Source organism: Anas platyrhynchos, chromosome 14, assembly GCF_047663525.1.
Source record: "Anas platyrhynchos isolate ZD024472 breed Pekin duck chromosome 14, IASCAAS_PekinDuck_T2T, whole genome shotgun sequence".
NCBI lineage: Eukaryota > Metazoa > Chordata > Aves > Anseriformes > Anatidae > Anas > Anas platyrhynchos.
The window spans coordinates 5,737,579-5,759,557 of NC_092600.1; the positions used below are offsets into that span (position 1 = coordinate 5,737,579).

Genomic DNA, 21,979 nt, shown 5'->3' on the forward strand with positions numbered 1-21,979 from the left:
TGAGTTGTTTTTTTGCCTTCAACACCTGGAGGACTGCAGTGGGAGAGGGCACAAATACGGGGTGTGTGTGTGTAAATCACGCTTCCAGTCTGCACAACCATGGTGGTAGCAAAAAGCCCGGTAGTCTCAAAGCAATGTGTTATGAGAGGAGAGGCAGCTCAAGAAATTCCTTGGGCCCTTTCACTAGTGCAAAAAGCAAGCCTTTCAGAACAAGATGATCCTGTTGTAAAAACTGTACTTCACTCTATTTAAGCAGCAAGAAAGTAGTTTCTGCAGTTAGAATGATCACTTCTAGCACTTAAAACACAAGCATAGGTGTCATATCCCCCCCTCTTGACTCTGAATGTGATTTGAAGCTTGAATGTTCCTTGTGTAACTCCTGGGGTTTTCTGTGGGTATATTTCTTTTAAAGGGACTTCTCAGTATTGTCAAGGTTTCTATGGTCTAGGTAGCTTGGAATGAATCTCAGCATACAGAGTTGTTTTGAAAAGTGATCTGAATTCATTTTTCTATCTCCAGGTTCAGCAGAGTGCAGATTGAATTAGTAAGGGTAGGGGAGCACTGGCAGACCTGTGGGCATGAGCTGGTCAGCTCCCCAAAGCTACCTTCTCTCATTCTGCAGTTCCTGCACAGGGCAGCTCCTGGTGACTTTTGGAGGAGAGATTCTGGGGCAGGTGACAGGAACTTCCCTTCAGGGTGTGTTTGATGGCCTGAGCTGGAGCTCCTGCTGCCTCTGAGCCAGTGCTACAGGTGGTTCTCCTGCAGTAAGGTCGAGTCTCTGCCAGACTTCTGCCTCTGCCCTGGGCACTGAGCTGCCTTTCCCATGTCTCAACTACGGTGAGTGTTGTCAGTTATCCCATCATCATGATTGGAATTGCTCCCCCACTCCATGTGACTACTTCATTTTTCTGAATTACAGAAAGGCCATTCAGAGCAAAGTGCTTTAAAACCTTGCTTTTAATGCTTTTGTTTCTGACATTACATAAGATTAAGTGGTTTTGAGACCTGGTAATGAGAAGTGTGATGAATTGGCGCAGAGCTGTAGGGTATGAGAGGATGGGCCAATGTGTCACACTTGCTCTGATCCATTTACCTCTGAGAACAGTCCTTAAAGCCCCAGGAAAACTTGTTCTGTTAAACATATTTTATTCTTTATAATGCTGACAGGTAGAAATACATTAGTATTTTATTTAGTAAAGAGGAATGAATCACTTGGTGTTAGCATGAAAACAGGTTTAATATAATCAGAAGTGGCCCACACCTCCTGATCTGCTCATGATCTGATGGGGGCCACGTACTGTACAGTAGTTTTGTCTTGCTGTCATTTTCCTGAGCCATGTCAGTGCTTGTATTTGTAATGCTGATCCTTCACCAGCTGAGTCAGGTGAAGCTAAGAAGGTTCATTAGCTACTTCTGATAGCTACACAGGACCAGGTGGCTGTGGCATTAGTAACCCCAAACAAGGGTGAGATGAGAAACAAATTTAAGGGCATTAGGCCCTAGCTTATGAAAAAAAAAATTACCTCAGCTTTACTATTAAAATACACTCAAGAAAATATATAAGAGCACATCTGTAATCATGACAAAGGCAGTGAATTGCTACATATTTAATAATTCAAAGGTTTCGTAGAATATGATGATTGTTTCCAGATCTGTTTAAGCTGCCATTCTTTCCTGGATTGGGATTGTGTTCAGTGCTCCTGTGGAAGAGCACCTGTTGCTCCTGTATTTTGCCTGAGAAACAACTGCCCCTCTCTCCTGTGACTGGGGCAGGTAAAGTTCACAGAGCCCTGGGCTCGTCTCCTTGTTGCACTTCACCCAAATAATCTCTGCAGGAGCTGCAGAGAGGTAGATTGTATGAGGAAAGCAAGAGGTTAATACATACTTAATGCTTAGTAGAGGCTTTACCTGTATCTAAACGCTCTGCAACATCCAGGGTCAGACAAGGGGAAGAGAGCAGGACCACCCTGAAAGAGGGCTGCCTCTGGCGTGAGGCAGTTCCCACCGCAGGATTTACTTCAAGATGTCCTCATAAGACACAAGGTACAGTCACGCGAGCGGCTTTTGGAAATGTCTTTGTAGGCTGCAACTGGTATTTAAAAACAAAACCACCCCCTAATCCCCTTCAGGGGTGGTGGTGGGGCAGGTGACAGGGACCTCTGTACCTTGTAGAGTTATTAGGATAGGCATGCTGCAGACAGGACTTTTGAGACCCCACAGTAAGTCTTAGGTTTGAATCACCCCAGCACCGTTCTTTCAGCGAGGGAGTCAGTAACACTCATACTTCAGAAAGCACAGAGGGGAGAGCCAAAGCAGAAGGCACCTGTGCGGAATCATGCGCTCTGCAGAACGGGGAGAGCAGGGATCCATCCTGGGCAGTGGTACCAGCTAACAGAACTGGTAGTTGTTACTCTTAAGGAGGGGCTGGCCGCTCTGCTCTTGTTCACAGGACTCCTCGCAGCAGCCAGAGGTGTCGCAGCCGCTGTCCTCCTCAGCAGTGGATGGGAGGTTTGTTTGGTCCTTGAAAGCAAAAAAAGAAAAATGCGTTTCAGTCCCTGGGGAAATCTGGATGCCTCTGTTTTCACTGTTACTAAGCTACTCCCATCAGATAAACGTAGGGGATGTCACCACAGAAATCTGTGCAGAAGCTATGTTGCTGCAGGCAGAAAGTCCCTCCCCAAAGGCTCTCACCTGTTCCTTGTGCATTTCCAGTTCTTTCTGAATAAAGCAGCAGATTTGGTCAAAGGTAGGTCTTTGTGTGGGCTCCAGGCTCCAGCACGCTTGCATGATGGTGTACCTGCACAGCCCAAGAGGAACAGAACTGTTGCAATGCTGCTGAAGAGTCTGCACCCCCAGGCTACTCACTGCAGCATAGCAGGGTGATTTGCTTTGTATTTCAGGCACACAATACCGAGCAGCCCCTTATCTTTGTTCTGTTTTCCTGTCTGTAAAACCCATGGTTGGTGCATGGGAAGTGCTCCAGGGGATGGAGAGCATTGGAGCAGAGAAAACTTTTCCAGTCTCCTCATCTATCTGCAAGAGGCTTTATGCCTCAGTATTTTTCCTTTAGCGTAAACTTGCTTCCCTTCCTGTAAGCTACTCAGGCTTGTCTTCTTACAGGCTAGAGTTAAAAGCAACTGACTGAAAAAAATAAAAAGCTGCCACACTCAGAAAGGTAGAGATTATGTGAGCTCAGCCACCTTCCTGTCCAGAAATGGGGGATATCGGGCTGAGCATCATGACCGACTGCCCCAGGTCTTGTTCTACATGAGCAGGGAGGAACCTCACGGACAGACACGTCAAACCCAGGGCTTGTCCGGGAGGAGCAGCAGCTCTGTGACCAAGGTCCCTGTGCTGTCTCATCACCCGCTCCCCATAAAGCAGCTCCAGCCACCCTTTCACCCTTTCAGATGTTGCATGCATCTACTCACATTTCCAAGGGAGCGAAGTCAGGCCTCGCCATCTGGTATCCCTGCTTCACCATGCTGTAGAACTTGCTGTTCACCACCATGCCAGGATACGGACTTTTACCTGTGACAGTAACAGAGGTGGCGCTCAGCTCAGAGGCTCCGACACCCTAGCCATGGGGGTGGTAAGATGTGGCCTGCACAACTGACTGAGCCAGTGCTGCTCCTTCTCAGGGTGTTCTGAGTTAGAGCAAATTATCCCTCTGGAAACTGAACGCAGTGTTTTATAGCTTTGATATATCCTAGATTTTTGCCAACTTTCCTTCTTTCTGGAAAACTTCTCTGCAGAGAAATTAAGTTAGTGGTAAGCTATGGAAAATAAGGGAGGCTTGCAAGCTTCCCCGTTCCTTACCAAGTGAGAAGATCTCCCAGAGAAGGATGCCGTATGACCACACATCGCTCTGCACTGTGTAAATGCAGTCAAAGATGCTCTCTGGGGCCATCCACTTCACGGGCAGCCGGGCCTGGAAAAGCAGAGTCCTGCAGACTGGGGCAAGCTGGCAGCTTGTGCCGTAGCCTGTCCTTCCCGCTCCAGTTGCAGCCACCCTCGTACCTCCTCCTGTCCCCCTTTCAATTACTTACATTGCCTTTGACAACGTAGTTTGAGTCATTCATGATGTCACGGGCCAGGCCAAAGTCACAAATCTTGGCTACTCGTCCGTCTGATACGAGCACGTTCCTGGCTGCCAAGTCACGGTGGATGCACTGGGGAGAAGAGCACAGCTGAGACCCAGCTCCTGTCCCTCGGCACTACCAGCTCCTTTTCCTGCAGTGTGGGGCTGCCACCAAAACAGCTCTTACAAAACCAAAGGCAACGTGTATTGATCGTAAGGCATGTGGAAGAGGCCCTGTGTCCTGGACAAGGAGTAGGGGCTCTTTCCTTTCCACCACTTCACTTGCAGCGCTAAAACATTTTGGCCTTTCATGCCCTATAAGTCATGGGCCTTCATTTTCCCTGTGGGGGCAGACCCAGAAGCAGAGGCTGTTCACAGGGCGTCCCCATCTGAAACCATCACACAGTTGCTCTCAGATACTCTAACTGAGCCAGCTCTGGCAGATAGCTCAACGGCCACTTTCAGTTCCCTGTCACAGTGGAAAGCTGCCAGTGCAAGAGAGCTCTGCATCAGGGTTCCCGACCTCATGTAAAAGCTGGGGGGGGAATATTGGGACCAACTCCTACAGCCCTGGCTTCCCCCTGGACAGCTGCCCTGCCCAAAACCCATGGGAGGCACAGGCCCCGAAGGAAACACCAGTCACCACAGCCCAGTGTGTCTGCACCCAGCAGGTGGAGGAGAAAGGCCTGTTTTCAGCAGCTTGCTTGGGTTTGGCTGCCCCATTAGTACTCACGTTCTTCGATGCGAGGAAGGCCATGCCCTGGGCCACTTGGCTGGAGAACTGGAGCAGGTCGGCGAGATTGAGGGGCCGGAGGTCCTCTCTGGTTTCAACTTCCTCCTCTGAGCTTTTCCCTGAAATTCAAACAGCAGCTTTCGAGTCGCTAAAAACATGGTCAATAACGCAGGCTATGCTGTATCCCAGTTTCCTAAGAGCTAAGCCAGACCAAATGGCCAGACTGACGAAATCATGCAAATAGAGAAACGGGCCTTTAACTCACCCCGGCCTTGCGCAGAATCTGATGACGCTGACGATGATGATGATGACACGGGCCTCATTTCAACATAGGTTTCCAAACCCTGGCTCGCGAAGCCACTGTCACTGAGTCAGAGAGCAACAGAGACAGAGGCAGGCTGTTAGCAGCCTCCCAGCAGTGCTTTCTGCCCCTCTCCGCATCCACTGGGTGCAGAAACCACATCCCTGCCTGCAGGAAGTGGCTCAGCGAGAGGCTTCGGGGCAGAGGGAAAGTCAGCGCTGAGACTGGTTCAGAAAGGGGACCTGGGTGCCCTGTGGTGTGGGGCTCCAGGTACTGATCCCCTTTCGCAAAGGGACTGCCACAGAGTGCTGAGGGGTGCTCAGCCTCGTGCCCTATAATATTCAGGTGCCCAGCAGTGCAGGAAGCCAACAAGTTCTGTTTGCAGACTGCGGGACAGCAGACTGCAAGGAAACCTGGATTTATTCCGGCGTATTCAATAACTGTTTTAAAAGACTGAAAAACTTGGAACCAGAACCAAATGAATGCATCCCCAGTGGCTTTGGCATCCCGGTCTTCTGCAAGTTTCCAGAGCTTTGGCCTTGACCTCTCCCCAGCACAGCCCCCTGCACACCTCTCCCAGCAGACACCCAGGCCCCATCTTGCTCAGCCCTGAGGCCACCAGAGCTCTGCTCTTACCTGCGGATGTATTTCTTCTCCAGGTCAATGTTTTTGTAGTCAGCAGTGCTGTCCAGAGAGGTGTCCAGGGATGAGTCCTGGATAATTATGGATTCAGCCTTCCTCCGCAGGAAATTCAGCAGGTCTCCGTAGCGACAGTACTCGGTGATGACAAGAATTGGGCCTGGGAGAGAGGCAGAAGCAGTTTGTTAAGAAGTAAGTGTCCTGAAGACTGTCTTCCCTTGGAAACCGATCCCTGGAGGTGGCTGGAGCCTGGAAGAAGCAGAAAGGGGCAGCAGAACCCCTACAGCACATAAACATGTCTGGAAATGGCCAGCCCACAGAGCCTTGCAAAGTTATAGGATCAGAAAACACCACCAGGATCACCAGCTACATCTGGTAACAGCCTCGGAGGAGCAGGCCACGAGAGGGTTTTGTTGGGGTGCAGGTCTGTGGGATCCTACCTCCATAGGTACACGCTCCCAGCAGGTTAACGATGTTCTCGTGGTGCCCCAAGTGACTCATGATCTTCAGCTCAGACATGAGCGCCTCCTGCTCATCTGTGTCTGCCGATGCTGCAAGACAAGGAGAAGGGCTGGGTGAGGGAGCGAGGAAGAGATAAGGTATCAACAGAGAGACGGAACAAAAGAAGACATGCAGAGAGGAATTTGTGTCCACTGCCCAAACCTCTGGCCACATGTCTACAAATAAAGGCAGCAGCGTGACTCCAGCACCCAGTACTTACACACAAAAATCTGGAAACCCAGGTTTTGCAGTCTAGGAGCACCAACACATGAACACACACTAAATCCTGCCCAATAAAACTTGGGGGATTTCAGCCTTTGCAAGTTGGCCCAGACTTACTTACATTTTAGCATCTTCACAGCCACTTTGAGGACTGAATCTTCTTTGCCCAGCCCAAAAGCGGTGGCCTCTACCACTTTTCCAAAGGCTCCAGCTCCGAGAGTTTTCCCTGCAGAGGGAAGGAATGTGCTTATAAGATGCTTTCTAAAAATAAATTGAGCACTTGTCCTGCACTCGGTTTTGGGAAGGAGGTCTGACAGGTTGGGGGGTTCCTGCAGGGCCCAGACAGGATGAGTAATCCTTAGTCAGAAGGTGGTGAACGTCTAAGGGGAACTCTCCTGCGAGCAGGGACGGTATGAAAGAGGCCAAGTGCAAACATGGGCTCACGAACTGTGCATGTTAAGGGATGACCCCAGTTGTATGAGGATGGACGTGATCCTCTCTACATTTTTCAGAGTTATAGAGGGCTGAACAGAGGTGGTACCCTAGCATTTGCCACTCTGCGTGGAAGAGAACAACAAGGCTGGGCTGATGATGTTGCTGTAATGTCTGGCTGCAGCTCTGGATGCTGCTTGATTGCTTTAGCTTTGTCCTTTGGAGTATTTAAGCTCTGTGGGTTGCTTCATGCCAGCAGGGAAGGTTTCTTACCAAACTGGAGGTTATTCCTGGGAAACTCCCATTTCTCATTGTATGGCAGCTGAGTGGGATCAATAAAGATGTAGTTATTCCCTTCACAGGCCTCAATGATCTTCCACCGCACCTGGTATTTAGGTTTCTGTAAAAAAGAGATTCCAGTTACTCAGTGTTACTCGAGTCCTGAGTGTTCCCCAGTCCCTGCAGGAGCTGCAGCTCTCACCCCAGGCAGAGGGAAGCCTTTGGTTTAACTCCATCAGATATTTCTTGCTTTGAATTTGGGCTGAGCAGGCGATGTTCAGTCTAGACAGCCTGGTCCCTTGGCTCCTACAAAGTTCCCCCAGCCCTCACCCATGTCTGAGGGAGAACCCCTTGCATTTTTCACTTAAAGCAGCCTGTTGCCCTCGCTTGGGACAGAGCTGGGAAAGCCAGCGTGCCCACAGACTGGTGGCTGAGCAGTGCCCAGGGGGAGATGTCCCCGCTGCGTCTCCTTCCTCAGCACCCCGGGCTGCTGAGCACCGCAGAAGAGCGGAGCTGGCCCAGCCCTGCTTCCCTCGCAGGGGAAAAAATGGAGAAATAGAAGTAAGAATTTCTTCTCTTTTCCATGAATCTCACGGCAGAAGTAACCAGGCGAGGGCAGAGAGAAGCAGCGCCAGAGCCTGTGGGCAGAAGCAGCTGCCAGCTTGTGCTGGGTGTTGTCATTCACGCTGCGAGGCCCGGGGACCCGGGCTGGAGGCACAGATACAGAGGAAGGCAGTGAAAGAGCTTGGCACGGGAGCACTGTGCTTGGCTTTTGCTCTCACAAGGAGGCACACCTGCAGCCCAGAGGGGCAACAGTGGTCTCAAGTGTGGGTGGAGTGACCATGGCTGTGATGAATCATGTAATGTCCTAGCTACTGGGAGGTGTGTGCGGACACGCTTCTCCTCACCACTTCCCCTGGATAGCTGCAGAGGAGGATGCAACCACGGGTAGATGCTCAAAGCTGGGTTTGCACAGGCATGAGGGACAAAATCTGAGGCAAACAGATCTCCTGCAGTTTTGATGCAAAGCAGCTGGTTCTGTTTTCTCTCCCACGCTTGCTTCTTTGCCTAAGAGCTGAACATGGGAGGCTGCAAGAAGCAGAGTTTCTGATGGGAGGCTGCAAGCAGCACAGCTTCTCACGGGGGTCCCTCATAAAAAACACCACATGCACTAGGCATATGCACTGTTGCCTGCTCTTGGAGGGGAAGCATTATTGCTTTCTGCCCTATAATTCCCCTAGCATTGCAACAGTCCATTCTGGCTTGAGAAGACCATACAAAATACAAGATTTATAAACATATTCTGCTCTTCTTGGGCTTGCAAGGCCTTCCTAAAAGCTGTTTCTTCGGAGCTGTGCTTACACATCCATCCATTCCTCTTTCTTTCCAGACTAATGGCCTGTGAAACTGCAGGTGCTTGTTTGGTAGTGGGCTCTGCTGGGTCTTTTGACAACCAGCACCAGAACTCTGCTGCAAAATTTGCAGCCTTGATGAGCTGTCAAAGGGAGAGTGCCAGAGAACCAAAAAAGAGGAGATTTTCACCCACTGATGAAGCAGAAGTGGCTATTGATTGGTGGAATTTATAGAGACAACAGAGAAGGAAACCAATGCTAAAGATGAGTCTTGTGGAGAAAACAGATTAAGTTCTTATATAAAAATAGTGACCAAGTCTTCCTGGAGACAAACGCCTTCTAACATCAGCCTGTATCCCCATTAAGACAGCTTTTTATAAAGCAGGGAGGAGAAAAACTTAGATGCAAGTTGCAAAACACTTTTTTTTTCCTAGATAATTAAATCTGTATATTCATGGTGACTAGAGCAAAACCAGTTGCAACTGAGATCACAGAGTGAGCACCTTTGCCTGGCACCAGGCAATGTCTGCACTGATTTCTGGGCTATGAGACTGAGGGACCAGGGTGGGAGAGGCGTTAACGCACCGGTTTTGGGGCATGAGCCTTGCCCTGCCGCAGGAAACTCATAGTGGGGTGAGAGGCAGTGGGGATGAGGCAGGTAGCTTGGCTCGCCTTGCCTGGTACCACCAAGCTGAATGCTTCCAGCCTGTGGCTGCCAGCCAAGGCAGCGTGGGGGCTCAGGCTGGGCCGGCCCCGCAGCCCTTACCATGTAAAAGGGAGTCTGACCTGGTTGTACTTGTAGAGGAGGAAGAGGAGTAGCACGAGCAGCAGGACTGATGTGCCGACACAGGTGGAGAGAATGGGACTGAAGAGCTTGTTTGGAGGGGCCATGACATGTTCTGGAGGATTAAAAAAAAACGGGGATAAATAAACACTCCTGTTTCAGTCCCTAATGCCCCATCTCTGGGAACATTTTACCCAGCTGTTCACTTAGGCTTCCCATACAGGCAATGCAATGCAGCACTAGCCTCAGAGACACCCAAAAGAGCTGCTGGAAACCAAGAGGAGTTCTTGATACAAAACCCAAGGGTTCACCAGTCCCCCCTCCTGCATGCCTCTTTCTACACAAACAGCACCAGGAGCAGAAGAGGCGCTGGTCTGGCTGTCTCTGGACCAAAATCTCTGCCGCAAGAACAGACCCAACAAAAAATGTGACTCCTGGACACCAGCAGGCTGAGCAACAGCAGGCTGTGCTGCTGCAGTTAGAAAGCTCTCGTGGCACGGCTCAGCCTTTAGCACCAGGCTCTGCCCAGCCAGCAATTCCCACAAGGCGTGTAGGAGTACCAAATGCCAAAGCCTCCCACCTCCTGTGAGGACAGAGGGCCTGGGGAATCTATTCCACACCTCTCTAACAAGACAGTAAGGAAACACATATAGACAGGTCCCCAAAAGCCAAATTGTCCCCCACTCCACTATGCTGCAAGTTGGGATCTTACTGAAGACCGAGTGAAGCATGTCAGAGGTGTTCCCCTCCCTGTTAACGGCCACACAGCAGAAGGTGAAATTGGCACCCAGGTCCTGGAACGGGAGGACGCTCACCACCTCCACCTCTTGGAAGGACAGCATGCTCATCACCTGGGGACTGGAGTCGTTCAGAAGCAGCTTATAGTCCTCGTTGTATCTGCAGAGACACCAAGCAGGAGAAAAGGAGAGTTTCTCTGCAGTGCAGTGGCTTGGAGTGACTTGGTGCCTGTATCAGGCTAGGGAGGAGACACTGGGCAGTAGGGCATGTGAGGCATGTCACCTTCATCCCAGCTGAAGACCTCTCCCTGAACATCCAGTAACATTACTGTTACTGAACGGGCCAAACTGCTTGCAAACAAGCCCCTGTGGTGCTGCTCAGCAAATTCCAGCATTGCAAGGGCAAGCGCACACCTCAGCATCTCATGGTGCCCAATATCTTGAGTATTTCTTACCTGTCGGAGTAAGTGGGGCACTGGTACCACTCGATGCGTGGGGCAGGGTAGCCAGCGGCGGTGCAGTGAAGGTTGCCGGAGTCATTGGCTGGCACCCAGACATTGCAGACCCTCGGGGGAGCTGTGGGGGAAGGCAGAGAAACAGCAAGTGCTATGAGCAGAGGAAGAATGCATTCCCTGTGGAACCAGAAAACATGAGGAATCCCCGTGCTCTGCCCAGGTTTGGGCTGGGTCCCAGGTGCAGAAATTGTCTCCTGTGGGCACTGGGCTGGAGGTGCCCCTGCTCGAGGCGAGCAGGTTTTAGGAAGGGGCAATGCCACATACTCACATTTCACAGAGATACTGAAGTTTATTGATGCTTCGGTCTCATTGTTGATGGCATAAAATGTATAGAGACCTCTCTCTCCTTCCTGCAGGCGGCTCAGGAAGAGCGTGTTGTTATACCTGCTCCCACAGAGAGAACAAACACCATGAAGAAAGCGGTGCTGAGGAAACTCAGGCACTTGGACAGTTTTTGCTCAGTGAGTTGCAGCTGTTTGCTGTGCCATGGAGTGGGCAAATGCTTCCCAACACTTCCCCAGCCCATGAAGGGAATCTGCTTTCTTGCTTCTCCATGGGAAGCAGACAGTGTCTGATCCTACAGCACTGCTGAAAAGCTCTTCCTCAGAGGAAAGGCCTTTTGCTGTCACAAAGTGCAATATTCTTAAAGGCTATGGGTGGGTGAATACTCAGAAAGGAGAGTTTAACATCTACATCTTTGCCTTGGAAAGGCCAGAAGACACTGGTCCTCCTGTCTTTGAGAGGATGAGTTATTCACTTTCTTAGCCCATCAGGTTATGGTCCCACGTGCCTCCTCCTTTCTCCCCAGCACATCTCTCAGACCCCAGTGCAAATAAGCGTTCACCTTAAAGCCATTATGCTTGCAGAGTGACAGTTCCTCTAGAGGATTATTTTAGGTTTCTAAAGAAATGAAAGGGAAATTGCCAAAACTCCCCACTAAACTGGATAATTCTCTTTCCTTTATACTTCTTCTGGCCTCAGCTGGCTGTAGGCTTTGGAAGAGCAAAGCTACGTCCCCCCATTAGGTCATATCCTCATACGGATGTATCTGGCTTCTCTTGACATGGGGCACATAGTACTTCTTGTTATATACACGCTCTGGAGCACAGCACATGGGACAGGTCTGAGGAGCAGCAAGGGAACTCCGTTTTTTGTTCTGCGTACCCACCCCTGCAATTTCTTCTTGTGGGGAGAGTGCGAACTTGAACAAGACCGCAAATGCAATAGTGACTTCCACAAAGTTTTCTAAAGAGAAAGCTGTTAAGTTAGACAGAGGTGGTGTCCTCCTTGACCTGATCAGACCTTCTCACTGTGGTTTGCTAACAATGCTGGAAAGAGAACACAGAAAGGCAAAACAGTTCCCCTCTTTAAAACCAGTCTTCTCTTAGCCAGTAGCAAGGGGTCTGCCTGTCTCACATGGACAGCATTGTTGGAAACACGCTGTGGCCGCTGTAGAAGAGAGAGAGAGCACATACCAGTTGTTACCAGAGATCATTTCGCCCACAAATTTGGTACTCTCTGAGTTCTTGAAGGGGCTTTTGTGCTCCCAGTGCCAGCTGACAAGTTTTGGATACGCCTCAATCTGGACCTGGAGTTTCAAATCTTCTCCCAAAGCAACTTCTTGGCTGGTGGCTTGCACCGGGGTCAGGAGTATATAACCTCTCTCTGCAGGATGGATGAGATCATGACCATCAGCAGGCATATCCACAGAGACTTGAGACAAGCTTACAGCAGCTTCATAAATAGACCATTGTTGGAAAGAGCAGCCTCAGCTAGGAGACTGCAGGAGGGAAGGAGGCATTAACACTGAATGAATGTCTCATGTTTTCAAAGAATTACTTTTAGGAAGTTGTTCCTTTGTCATGATGGCTCATATCACACCCTACCTGAGGAGAGCTGGAGAATCTTAGAGAACTCGCATGGGGCAAGTTTTTTGTTTTAAATTTGTTTATAGACACACAGAAATTGAGAAGAGCTTTCTGATTGTTCATCAACCCCAAAAAATGTCCCCCTGTTCCTCAGGACAAGGAGGGGGAACACCTTTCCTACCATCTGCACAGTTCTCACATTAGCCTTCATGCACAAGTGAGAATGGTGTTTCTGGCAACAAGAAACAAGCTGAAGGGAGAAGCAGCAAATGCTCAAAGCTAGGCATGGCTCAGTCCACACCTTCCTAGTTTGTTGGGGAAGTACCCACCTACTACGCGAAGCATTGTTGAGGCATTCTTGAATCCTGCTGAGTTGTTAGCTACGCAAGTGTATTTCCCACTGTCTTCCAAAGTCACCGCTGGAATGGACAGGACGGCATTGATGAAATAGTTCTCATCTACAAAGGTAGGGATTTTTGTACTCCTGACCTGTCAGGCAGAGAGGAAAAACCAGTCACTTGGAAGCTCAGAGGTTGTTACTGAATTATATTTATAACAAACACCCACCACCCTCCGTTCTGAGCTTTGTTATAGAGCTCCTGTCACTGAAAGCCACCTGCCTGGAGACCAAGAGGCGTATTAAACCCAAGTATTCAGGGCAGATATTCCACAGCAATTAGGGTCACAACTATTGTGAGCCTTCTGACTCCAAGTTGCCCTTACAGTGTGTGATCCAAACACATATCATACAGGTTGATTTCAACTCCTTAATAAAGGCATCACACAGAAGGACATCTAGCTAATCTTATCCTCTAGCTATTTAAAGTCAGCACAGCAGACAATCAGAGACTTTGAAGTGTGTTCCCTTTCTTCACCCTATCTTTTCTCTTGGAAACCGTTTGGTTTGAATGTTTGCTGCTTTATAAGCCCTGGTGGGGCTGAGTGGAGATCAGCCGAGGGAAAGGATGTACAGATTCCTACAGTGTGTTTTAGTAGCTACTTTGGCTGGGCAGTTCAAGGCTGTGCTGCAGATGGCTTGTGTTTGGGCTCTCCTTACCACCCTATGCCTCCTGTCTTCCAGAGAAGTCCTATAACCTCTCAAAGTTGCACACTTTAACTTACATTCTTTGCTGCTGTCACCCATTTGATGTCATACTTGTGGGACGGAGAAATTACTCTGCAGGTGACTTCAAAAGGTTCACCCACAATTCGCACATGGTCTATTGGGTCCATCGTCACCGATACAGGCTTCTCCGCTGCTACAAAAAGACAAGCAGGGAAAGACTCAACAACAGCTAGCCCAGCGACATCATGTGCTTTGGAGTTTCCCCAGGGCTTGGCCACCATCTCCTTTCCATCCTCTTCAATTTCTTTAAGAAAATCCACCTCCTTCCCTTGGTGCACATGTCCATGGGAGGCAGTGCAGGCTGGGGAGAGCACAGCAGGTAGCACTGTGGGGTGGAAGGGAAGGAGATGCTTGTGCCGTGGTTACATCCCGAGTATCAAGGCCTGAGGGCTTCAGAAAGATGCATGGACTTTGTTCTGTGATAATACAATAATCTGAATACTGCTGACCTCACGGAGACCCACCTAAAGGAGACAGTTTGCCAAAAGCTGAAGGAATGTTACCTCCATTAAATACCTTTTAAGGATTGCAGGTTCAGAAAGTCTTTTCTACCACTGGCTAGGAGCTTTTCCTTAACTATCTACTGCAACCAACTTAGCTACTGCTGTCCCCCTGAGGACAGCAGCAATCCCAATCCTTTACCTTCTTCCACAATCAGTCTTATTCTTGATGACTTCTTTATTCTTCCATTTATCACCGTTTGGCATCGGTAATAACCCTTCTGATGGCGTTGCACATTGTATAGCGTTATTCCCTTCTCAGTACTGAACGAATAGTTGGTTCCAGGTGAGAGAGGAGAGGCATCATCCATTATCAGCGTCACTCTGGATCCGTACTCAGGGGCCGTGATGAGGCAGGGGAGATTAACATTATCACCTCTGGTCACAGGGATCCGGAAAGTCGGGGTGTACCACACATTATCGGGATCTGTGGAGGAGACACAGCAAGCCAGAGAACGGGATCAGAAAAGTATGCTTTGAAGCTGAGAGACGCATTCCAGCAAAGCTGAGTTTCCAGCTTTGCTGCTCAGTGGGAGTTCAATGTTGGGGCAACTCTGCTCAACGCCTGCCTGACTCAGCCTCCAAAAACTCACATGACGAGCCCAATTCCAGCTAAGGCATTTGAGGAGAGCAGAGCAAGAAACTCACAAATGTGCATAGACAAGAGACTGGGATGTATACTTATCCCTAATAAAACTTTTTGTTGTGATATTAGTTTTGTTAGACCTTCAGCTGTCCCTATCCAGGACAGTATCCCTGTACAAAGGAAGAGATGAACTCAAATTGTGGAGCTAGCAGAACAAAAATTCTGGGTAGAGAAACACTTGGGTTTCAGCTCACCTTGTAATGACATGGTTTGTGCAACTCTCCCTTACTGATGGTACCGGTAATACAGTTCTCTGTTTTCCAGATCTCACTCTATATTTACAACAAATAGAATTTCATTGCCAGATTTTCATCACTGCTTTTTCAGGAAGGGAAGACAAAGTAAATGGAGGAAGAGGTCCGAGCCGTTAACAGAAGTGCTTGAGATAGAGATGCCCAGTACCTTACCCCAGTGCTCCAGCCATGGGCCCCACTGGATGTGGGTTTATATGGTTGTGGGTGAGCCACTGCCCTGCTAGGAGCCTGCACTGCTCCCCCAAACACACACAGACATAGAGGGGGGCCTGCACAATGGCTGCGCTCCCTGAAAGGGGGCCATTCTGCCAGCATACGTGGGAGGAAGGCAGCACGGTTACCTCGCACAAACAGATGCACGGACGCGACGCCCTTGTCACTGCTGTTGACGTAAACACACTCATAGGTGCCTGTGTCCATGTACGTGGCCTTTGGGATACTGAGTATGCTGCTGGTGTGGCTGCTGGATGTATGTTTTGGGGTTTTCCATTTAACTTGCGACTCTCCCGAGCAGCGCAGGGTGACTGGGTCACCCGTGTTGACAACCAGAGCAGGGAGGTCAGGGTCGATCACTGGGGTTGCTGAGCCTGCAAAGGAAAGAGATGGTGAGGATGAAAAACTGATCTTGCTCTGCTGGAGTTCACAGTGCTGAGCATGGAGTAGCTCAGCATCAGCAAGAAACTGGGCTTGGGATGCATGTTGGCATTTTGTCTCACATCATTCCTCATTACACCACTCCAATACAGCCTGATACTCCAAGTAACGAACCTCAGGAAACGGAGAAAACTCAACAACTGAACACTCAGAGCACTGGGAGAGGAATAACACCCATCTGGAGCTGATTAGGCCGAATGCTAGCTTGAAAATTGTTCCAGTTGGGTTTTGCCTATTTTTGCAACCATTTTCCTTTTGTGGCAGAGCTAGAGCTACACGAATTTGGTTAGCCCAGAACACCATTTGCTGAAGTTTAGGCCAAGCCCCGTGGATGGGGCTGTTTCTGTTACATCAGTGCTGTGATGAGCTGCAACAGGCCTGGAGAGCAGCAGAGCAGGAGCTCAGTGCACGCATTTTGAGAAGTCTGCTTTTTGGCTGCTGGGCAGTGGATTTTGAAAGACACCTAACATCATTGATAGAGTCAAACAGCGTGTTTTCCTCCCAGTTTCCACCAAAACACGGTGGAGCTAGTCAGCATTATTATTCATGTTTGGTGGTGGGAAACTGAGGCACAGAACAGCTCACGCAGGCCCACAGCTCCAGTAACACATTGCTCACCAGCCCGTGCTGATGCTGGCATTGCAGCCCCGCTGGATTTCTGATGCCACCTCTGCCTTGAAGATGGCTTCCCCGCTGGCTGAACAAAGGGGAACCAGGCTCCCACTCCAGCCAGAAGTGTCAGAGGGAAATATTTTTCCCCGTTTTGCCCTGTCAGCGAGTTCTTTGAGTCACCACCTATATTTAGGGTGGGGGGAAGTGAGAAATGAATCAGTGCCACAGGGCTGGGGAAGAAGCCGTACCACCACCCCCACGCCAGGCCTTCGGGGAGGACAGGAAACACATTGCAAAGGGCTATCTGTGCTCGGGGGGCTCTGCACCCCCCTCTGGCCCCCTTCCAGGGCTATTCTCCCACTTCTGCTTTCCTTCACGGTCGCTAACCCATCCTAGCACATCTTAAAGGAACACACACCAGGGTTCAAATAATAGCAAGCACAAAGAGAGCTGCCCAGTTTGTGAGCCTACTCTCCTTAGCAGAGGAGAGCAGTGCAGGCAGGGCTCCTCTGGGGTGGGGACAGTGGAAACAAGGGCAGATTCTGGTCTTGGGATGCATCAAATTCAACATCCAAGGCAGACACATCCTGTCCTACCAGCTGTGCTCAGGGCTTTAATGCTAGAGCCCATCCACCAGCACTCAAAGAGCATTATTTAAACAGTCACGGACTGATGCCTTCCTCCAGGCAGGGAAGGGGCAACCTCAAGGCCCTGGGGAGCTTTGCCATTATGTGACAGTGATGTAGTTGCCCAGGGAAAACCCAAACAAGGCCCAAATCAAACTTGCTGGCCCATCGGGAAGAAACAGAGGGCATGGAACATGGAATATTTGACATCTTCCCCCCCCCCTTTTATTTTTTGTGTGAGTGAGACACTTCTTTCTATGGAAACAGGAAAAAGCTCATTTATTTCCAAAGCGGAGAAAAACATATCCCAGATTCCTTTGCAAAGCCACATTTTCCACATATCTGAGCTACAACATTCCTCCCTCTTTGCTAATCTGTTTTCTAGGAGGCTTGACATGTTTCTGCTGCTTTTACTCTGTCACTGGATGCTTTTGCCTCACCTTCTCCCTGCTTTAGCTGTCCCTCCACATCCACGGCTGCAGCAGTTGGCTGGGGCAGCCAAGATCCGACTCTGAGCTGCATTCCAGCCAGCTCATGGACTGACCATGGTGTAACTGGTCCTTGGTGTGACCACAGCAGGATAAGAGTTGTGTCATGCAGTGTCCTTGCTGTCATCAGCCTCCAGTAACTCCCAAGATACTTATGGTACTCTCCATAACCCTGTGCAGTGTAGAAGCCAGCAGCCTTCAGGCCATCACCCCAAACTCCTGCCGATGGCACAGCCACCACACAGGCAGAGTAAGGATGGATGGGGCAGACACTAACTGCAGGACACTGCCAGGTGAAGGCCACCACAGCGTCCACTCCTTCGTGTGCACTGGGGGATGAGTCAGACCCGTGGAGCCTTTTCCAGAAAGGGGAAGAAGGGCTGCGGGGGGAGGCTTGCTCCCTGCTGACCAGTGTGCAATCTCGCACGAAGCCCGAGGATGTCTCTCTGCTGCTCCTCGGCAGCTTCCGCAGCACTGACGGTAACTGCTGGCCGAAGGTTTTACCACAGTTGGGTTGTGTAACCATGACCTCCAGTTACAGCTGCATGCTCCATTCCTGCTTCTCCCATCCCAGGGGAAACATTACGTTAGTCTCCCGTGGGTGTGGAAGTGGTGAGGAAGGAGAAGTGGAGGCTGATAAGACCTAGAGGCTCAGGAACCCTGCCACGGACACCCATCATTAGGGCCTTGACTTGATTCTGGAGGTCTGAGGACCTGGGGAGGGACTCATGCAAGGTCTCATCTCCCCTTGCTCTCCCCTCAGTGATGGGGGCAGGAGGTGAGGTGCTTGGTCTCTGAGGACACCTTCTCCAGAGTCATATACAGTATCTGGGTGTGGGGGGGGTGCTCAACACATCTCTGCCTTGGGGTTCTACATCAGATGCAGAAATTTATCCACAACAGAAAAGCAAAAGAATCCCCAGAAAGATCTCTCAAGCCAGCCAAGAACACATATGAGCTGCTCCGGTTTTGAATCCTTTCTCTGTTTGATCTGCAGCTGGGATCTGAGCCCATTACTTATCTCCAGCAAGAACCCAGATCACAGAGGTTGCACCACATCAGTCCGGGGGATGTTCAAAAGATGCACTTGAGATCCACAAGGCAGGAGAAGGAAGTCAGTCAGGCTCCAGCTTGAGGCTATGGTTTTGGACAGCCTTGGCACGCTTTGTGCTTGTCTGGTACTCTCAGACAAGGGTGTCTAACCCCCTGCCATGGCAGACAGGGCCTGATGAGGCTGTCACAGCTGGTGACCTGCATGGCCCAGTGCTTCAAGGAACCTCTGGAGACATCCTGACAGATATTATGATCTCACAAACATACATTATATATGCCTAGTTCCTATGATATTAAAAAAAATAACAAATTGCTTCTACAAGCCAGTCTGAGCATGCACACTTCAAATTCTTTAGTGAGGTGACTGGTGGGAGAGCAGTTTGCTCCCACACTAGTGCTTCTGTCCAGTCAGCTAAAATCATACAAGATGTAAACATTCAGAGCCCTGTGCTCAAACCAGGGCACGATAAGAAAATGTTAAAATCCTTCCCTCCAAAATCAGGGCCTTGGAGACTCCTGCAAGTGAGACAAGCAGCCTCACTAAAAGACGTTTAAATATAACTGCTCCTCAAGAGTCAACCTAGAGCTGCTGGGACTTGAAGAGAAAGGGTCTGAAGCAAGAAACAATCAACAAGTAATTTGGGCCAGACTCCCTGAACCAGATTTGTAACAAAAGGCTGCAGCTTTCAAAGCCCATCTTCCAGCACAAAAGACCCAGTAAAAGCCTGCACAGCATGTAGAAGACATGACTTAAAGTGCAACAGCAAGAGGGATTCACAGTTCCTGGGCTGAAAATATGAACACATGAGCTCAAGAGGGATATGCTGCTTGCCTTTTCTGCCCTGAATGCTTTCCTCACAGGCTACCCCCTCCTCTCTCACCAGTCTCATGGTGAGGGAAGCAAACTCAAGAGGAAAATTAAGCAAAGAGCCACACAAGATCTGGGAGGTTATCAGTGCTTAGACACCAGACTACTCGTACAGGTTGCAGAACAGGGGCAGATTTCTGTTTAGTTGCAAACCTCAAAATAGGCTTCACGACTTTCTTGAGGTTGACGGGTTATCACCTCTTGGCCATCTCTGTAACCTCAAAACGCAGTCACATTCACCTTCCCCTCCTGATTGCCTGAGTTCTGTTTCCATCATAAGGTCTAACCCCCAGCTCTACATGTGTGCCAGCACCTCCAGAGAACAGCAACCCCCAGACATCTCCAGCCAGGCGTGGGGTTGACAGGAAGGTGCTGATTTAGCCAATGTTCCTGACTCTCACCTGTCAACCAAGCACTTCCATCTCTGGCCCAGTTTGGACAAAGGGTTATTTAAGAGAGGGGTTCCCTCAGGACACTTTCTGCTGAGCCTCATCTTCCTCCTAGCCCACCCCCAGACTCAAACAGGGGGAAGTTTCCCTTTCCCATCTCCCCACCACCAACACTTTCCCTCCCCTACTTGGACCTTTCCATACCACGCTGCCGTACCCAGCAGCGCTGCATGTAGTACCAAGTCAGCTGTCACACAGCTGGGCTCCAGGGCTGCACAGACCAGCAGCACACTTTTTTCCACAACTACCCTCAGTGGTGCAGCAGCCAGCTCTAGATGGAAGCTGCCCCAGTGTCCTCAATAAAGGCCAAGCTGGCGTCTCTTCCAAACCATGGAGCACATATACTCCTTTGTCTGCTGTCCATCCTCACTGAGGCTCCTTGAGCCAGCCCATGGCTCCCCAGCTTCCAGGAGCAATGACCTTCACGTTCCACAGTGAAATTTTGGTAAATGCAGTCAGGAGCCTGGTTTCATCCTCCGCAGGCAGGAGCTGAGCACCCATTCATCCAAACCCAGCATCTCCCCCTCCCCAGCCCCATCAGGGCCGTCTCCCCACCCCACCCAAGGAGGCACCGAGCACCCACAAGAAACCCTCACCACATCCCAAAAATGCCCCAGAGAGACACAGTGACCCCAGAGGGCTTTGGGTGGCTGGTGGACCTACCATGCCAGATGCCGGCTACGGTCAGCAGCAGCAGGAGACCAGGGCCCATGTCCCCAGGGCCCATGGTGTCCCCACAGGGAGCGGGGACACGGCTGAGGGATCCGCTCAAGCAGCAGGCGCCTCTCCTCGCTGGCACCGTCCGCAGTTCTCCCTCAGCAGGAGCTTCTCCTTTCTGAGTTGACCACAAGTTAAGAAATTCCTTTTTTTTGTTGTTGCTTGTTTGTTTTTGAAACGGGAGGGGAAAAAAGACATGGTGTTTTGCGACGTCACCGGTGACAAACCCCTTTCTGCTGCCAGGCTGGGTGCTCACAATGTGCCCCTGGGCCCCCACCACCACCGGGACCACCCTCCTGCCACAGACCCTGCCTCAGCACCAAATTGCTCCCCAGGGCTGGTGGGGGCTGTGATATTGCACAGGGCTTGGGGACGATCCTGATACGGTGGTTGCAGCCACCCAGACCCCTAGGCATTGCTGTGCTCTCATCTCTTGCCTGGGGACACAAAGAGATGGGCTGGGACCCCCCTGGGTGGCTCTATTTTACCTCAGAAGGACAAGTTTCACCTCAGGCCTGGTGGTTCGTGATACCTTCAGGCCTATGCAGGAATTTGGTGGATTTCCCCCACAACCATCCCACAAAGAGGATTCAGCCTGGCACAGATCCCAGGTGGGAAAAGACCTGTAAGGACAACAAATTATTTTGCTTTAACCAAAAGCACAGCCCCTGGTGCAGAGAGGGGTCCTGGGGCCACACGGGCTCACCCCCAAGTCCCATTCCACCACCCTCCCCAGCATGTTGGGGTCTGGCCCTGCAGCCCCTTCCCCTCGCCTGTCCCCATTTCAGTTTGGGGACACAGGCAGGTCCCTGCTGTTGTGCTGCCATACCCTGCTCCAGGCTGGAGCACACAGCTCCTCTAGCACCAAGAGGTGGTCACAGGGCTCAGGCAAGGACCCTTTCCACCCACAACCCTCCTCTCACCCAGCTGGTGAGGAGGCCTTTTGAAGCTTTCTTCCAATCAACAGCCTGACAGGCATCTGGGAGCAGTAACGAGACACTTTGTTAACCCTCTCCTGGGCAGCACACACAACATAGAGGGTAGGACTGAAGCAAAACAACTCTCCTGGGGATAGTCAAGTCAGCAGGACATTCAGGGAGATGACACGTGGTGCCCCTCGCTCTCTGCTCAAACCCCAAATAACCTCATGGCACACTCCAAGTTCATGTCAGTTCACAGCAGTGCTGGGCTGAGAAGTTGCGGCCACCACCTGCCAAGGCTGGCTAGCACAGCTGAGGAAGGTCCTGTGTGGCCACCTCACCGTGCTGCTGCCTGCCAGGAGGTGACGGGGACAGGGGCTGCAAAATGCAGGCACAATCACAGAGGTACCAGGAAGAGAAGGTCTTGGGGCCAAGAGATGAGAGCATGGCTGACTGTGCTGGACATGACTAAGAGTCATGGGAACATGGAGAAAGCTCTAGGTTTTGGCTGGAGTGATGGCTGGAGAGCACGAGGGAGACCAGAGAGAAGAAACAGCAGTGCTTGGCCAGAGAAGATTTCCTCTCAGCAGTTTTTCCTGGCAGGACACGGAGAAGGAGAACA

General features: G+C 50.5%; 1 protein-coding gene across 1 annotated transcript; it reads right to left on the reverse strand.

Annotated features, from left to right (window-relative positions):
* Positions 1 to 939: 939 nt before the first annotated feature.
* On the reverse strand, positions 940 to 21,051 carry CSF1R (colony stimulating factor 1 receptor). Its single transcript, XM_027468638.3, has 22 exons — positions 20,926 to 21,051; positions 20,384 to 20,598; positions 15,312 to 15,557; positions 14,213 to 14,497; positions 13,567 to 13,703; positions 12,774 to 12,933; positions 12,052 to 12,241; positions 10,845 to 10,960; positions 10,517 to 10,637; positions 10,037 to 10,221; positions 9,327 to 9,439; positions 7,183 to 7,309; positions 6,599 to 6,703; positions 6,195 to 6,305; positions 5,752 to 5,914; positions 5,080 to 5,180; positions 4,815 to 4,933; positions 4,050 to 4,172; positions 3,820 to 3,931; positions 3,432 to 3,531; positions 2,692 to 2,797; positions 940 to 2,520 (listed from the first exon to the last, which is right to left on the reverse strand). Exons 2-22 carry the CDS (start codon positions 20,445 to 20,447, stop codon positions 2,389 to 2,391), a joined length of 2,916 nt encoding a protein of 971 aa, XP_027324439.3. The 5' UTR covers positions 20,448 to 20,598; positions 20,926 to 21,051; the 3' UTR covers positions 940 to 2,388.
* Between the last annotated feature and the right edge of the window lie 928 nt (positions 21,052 to 21,979).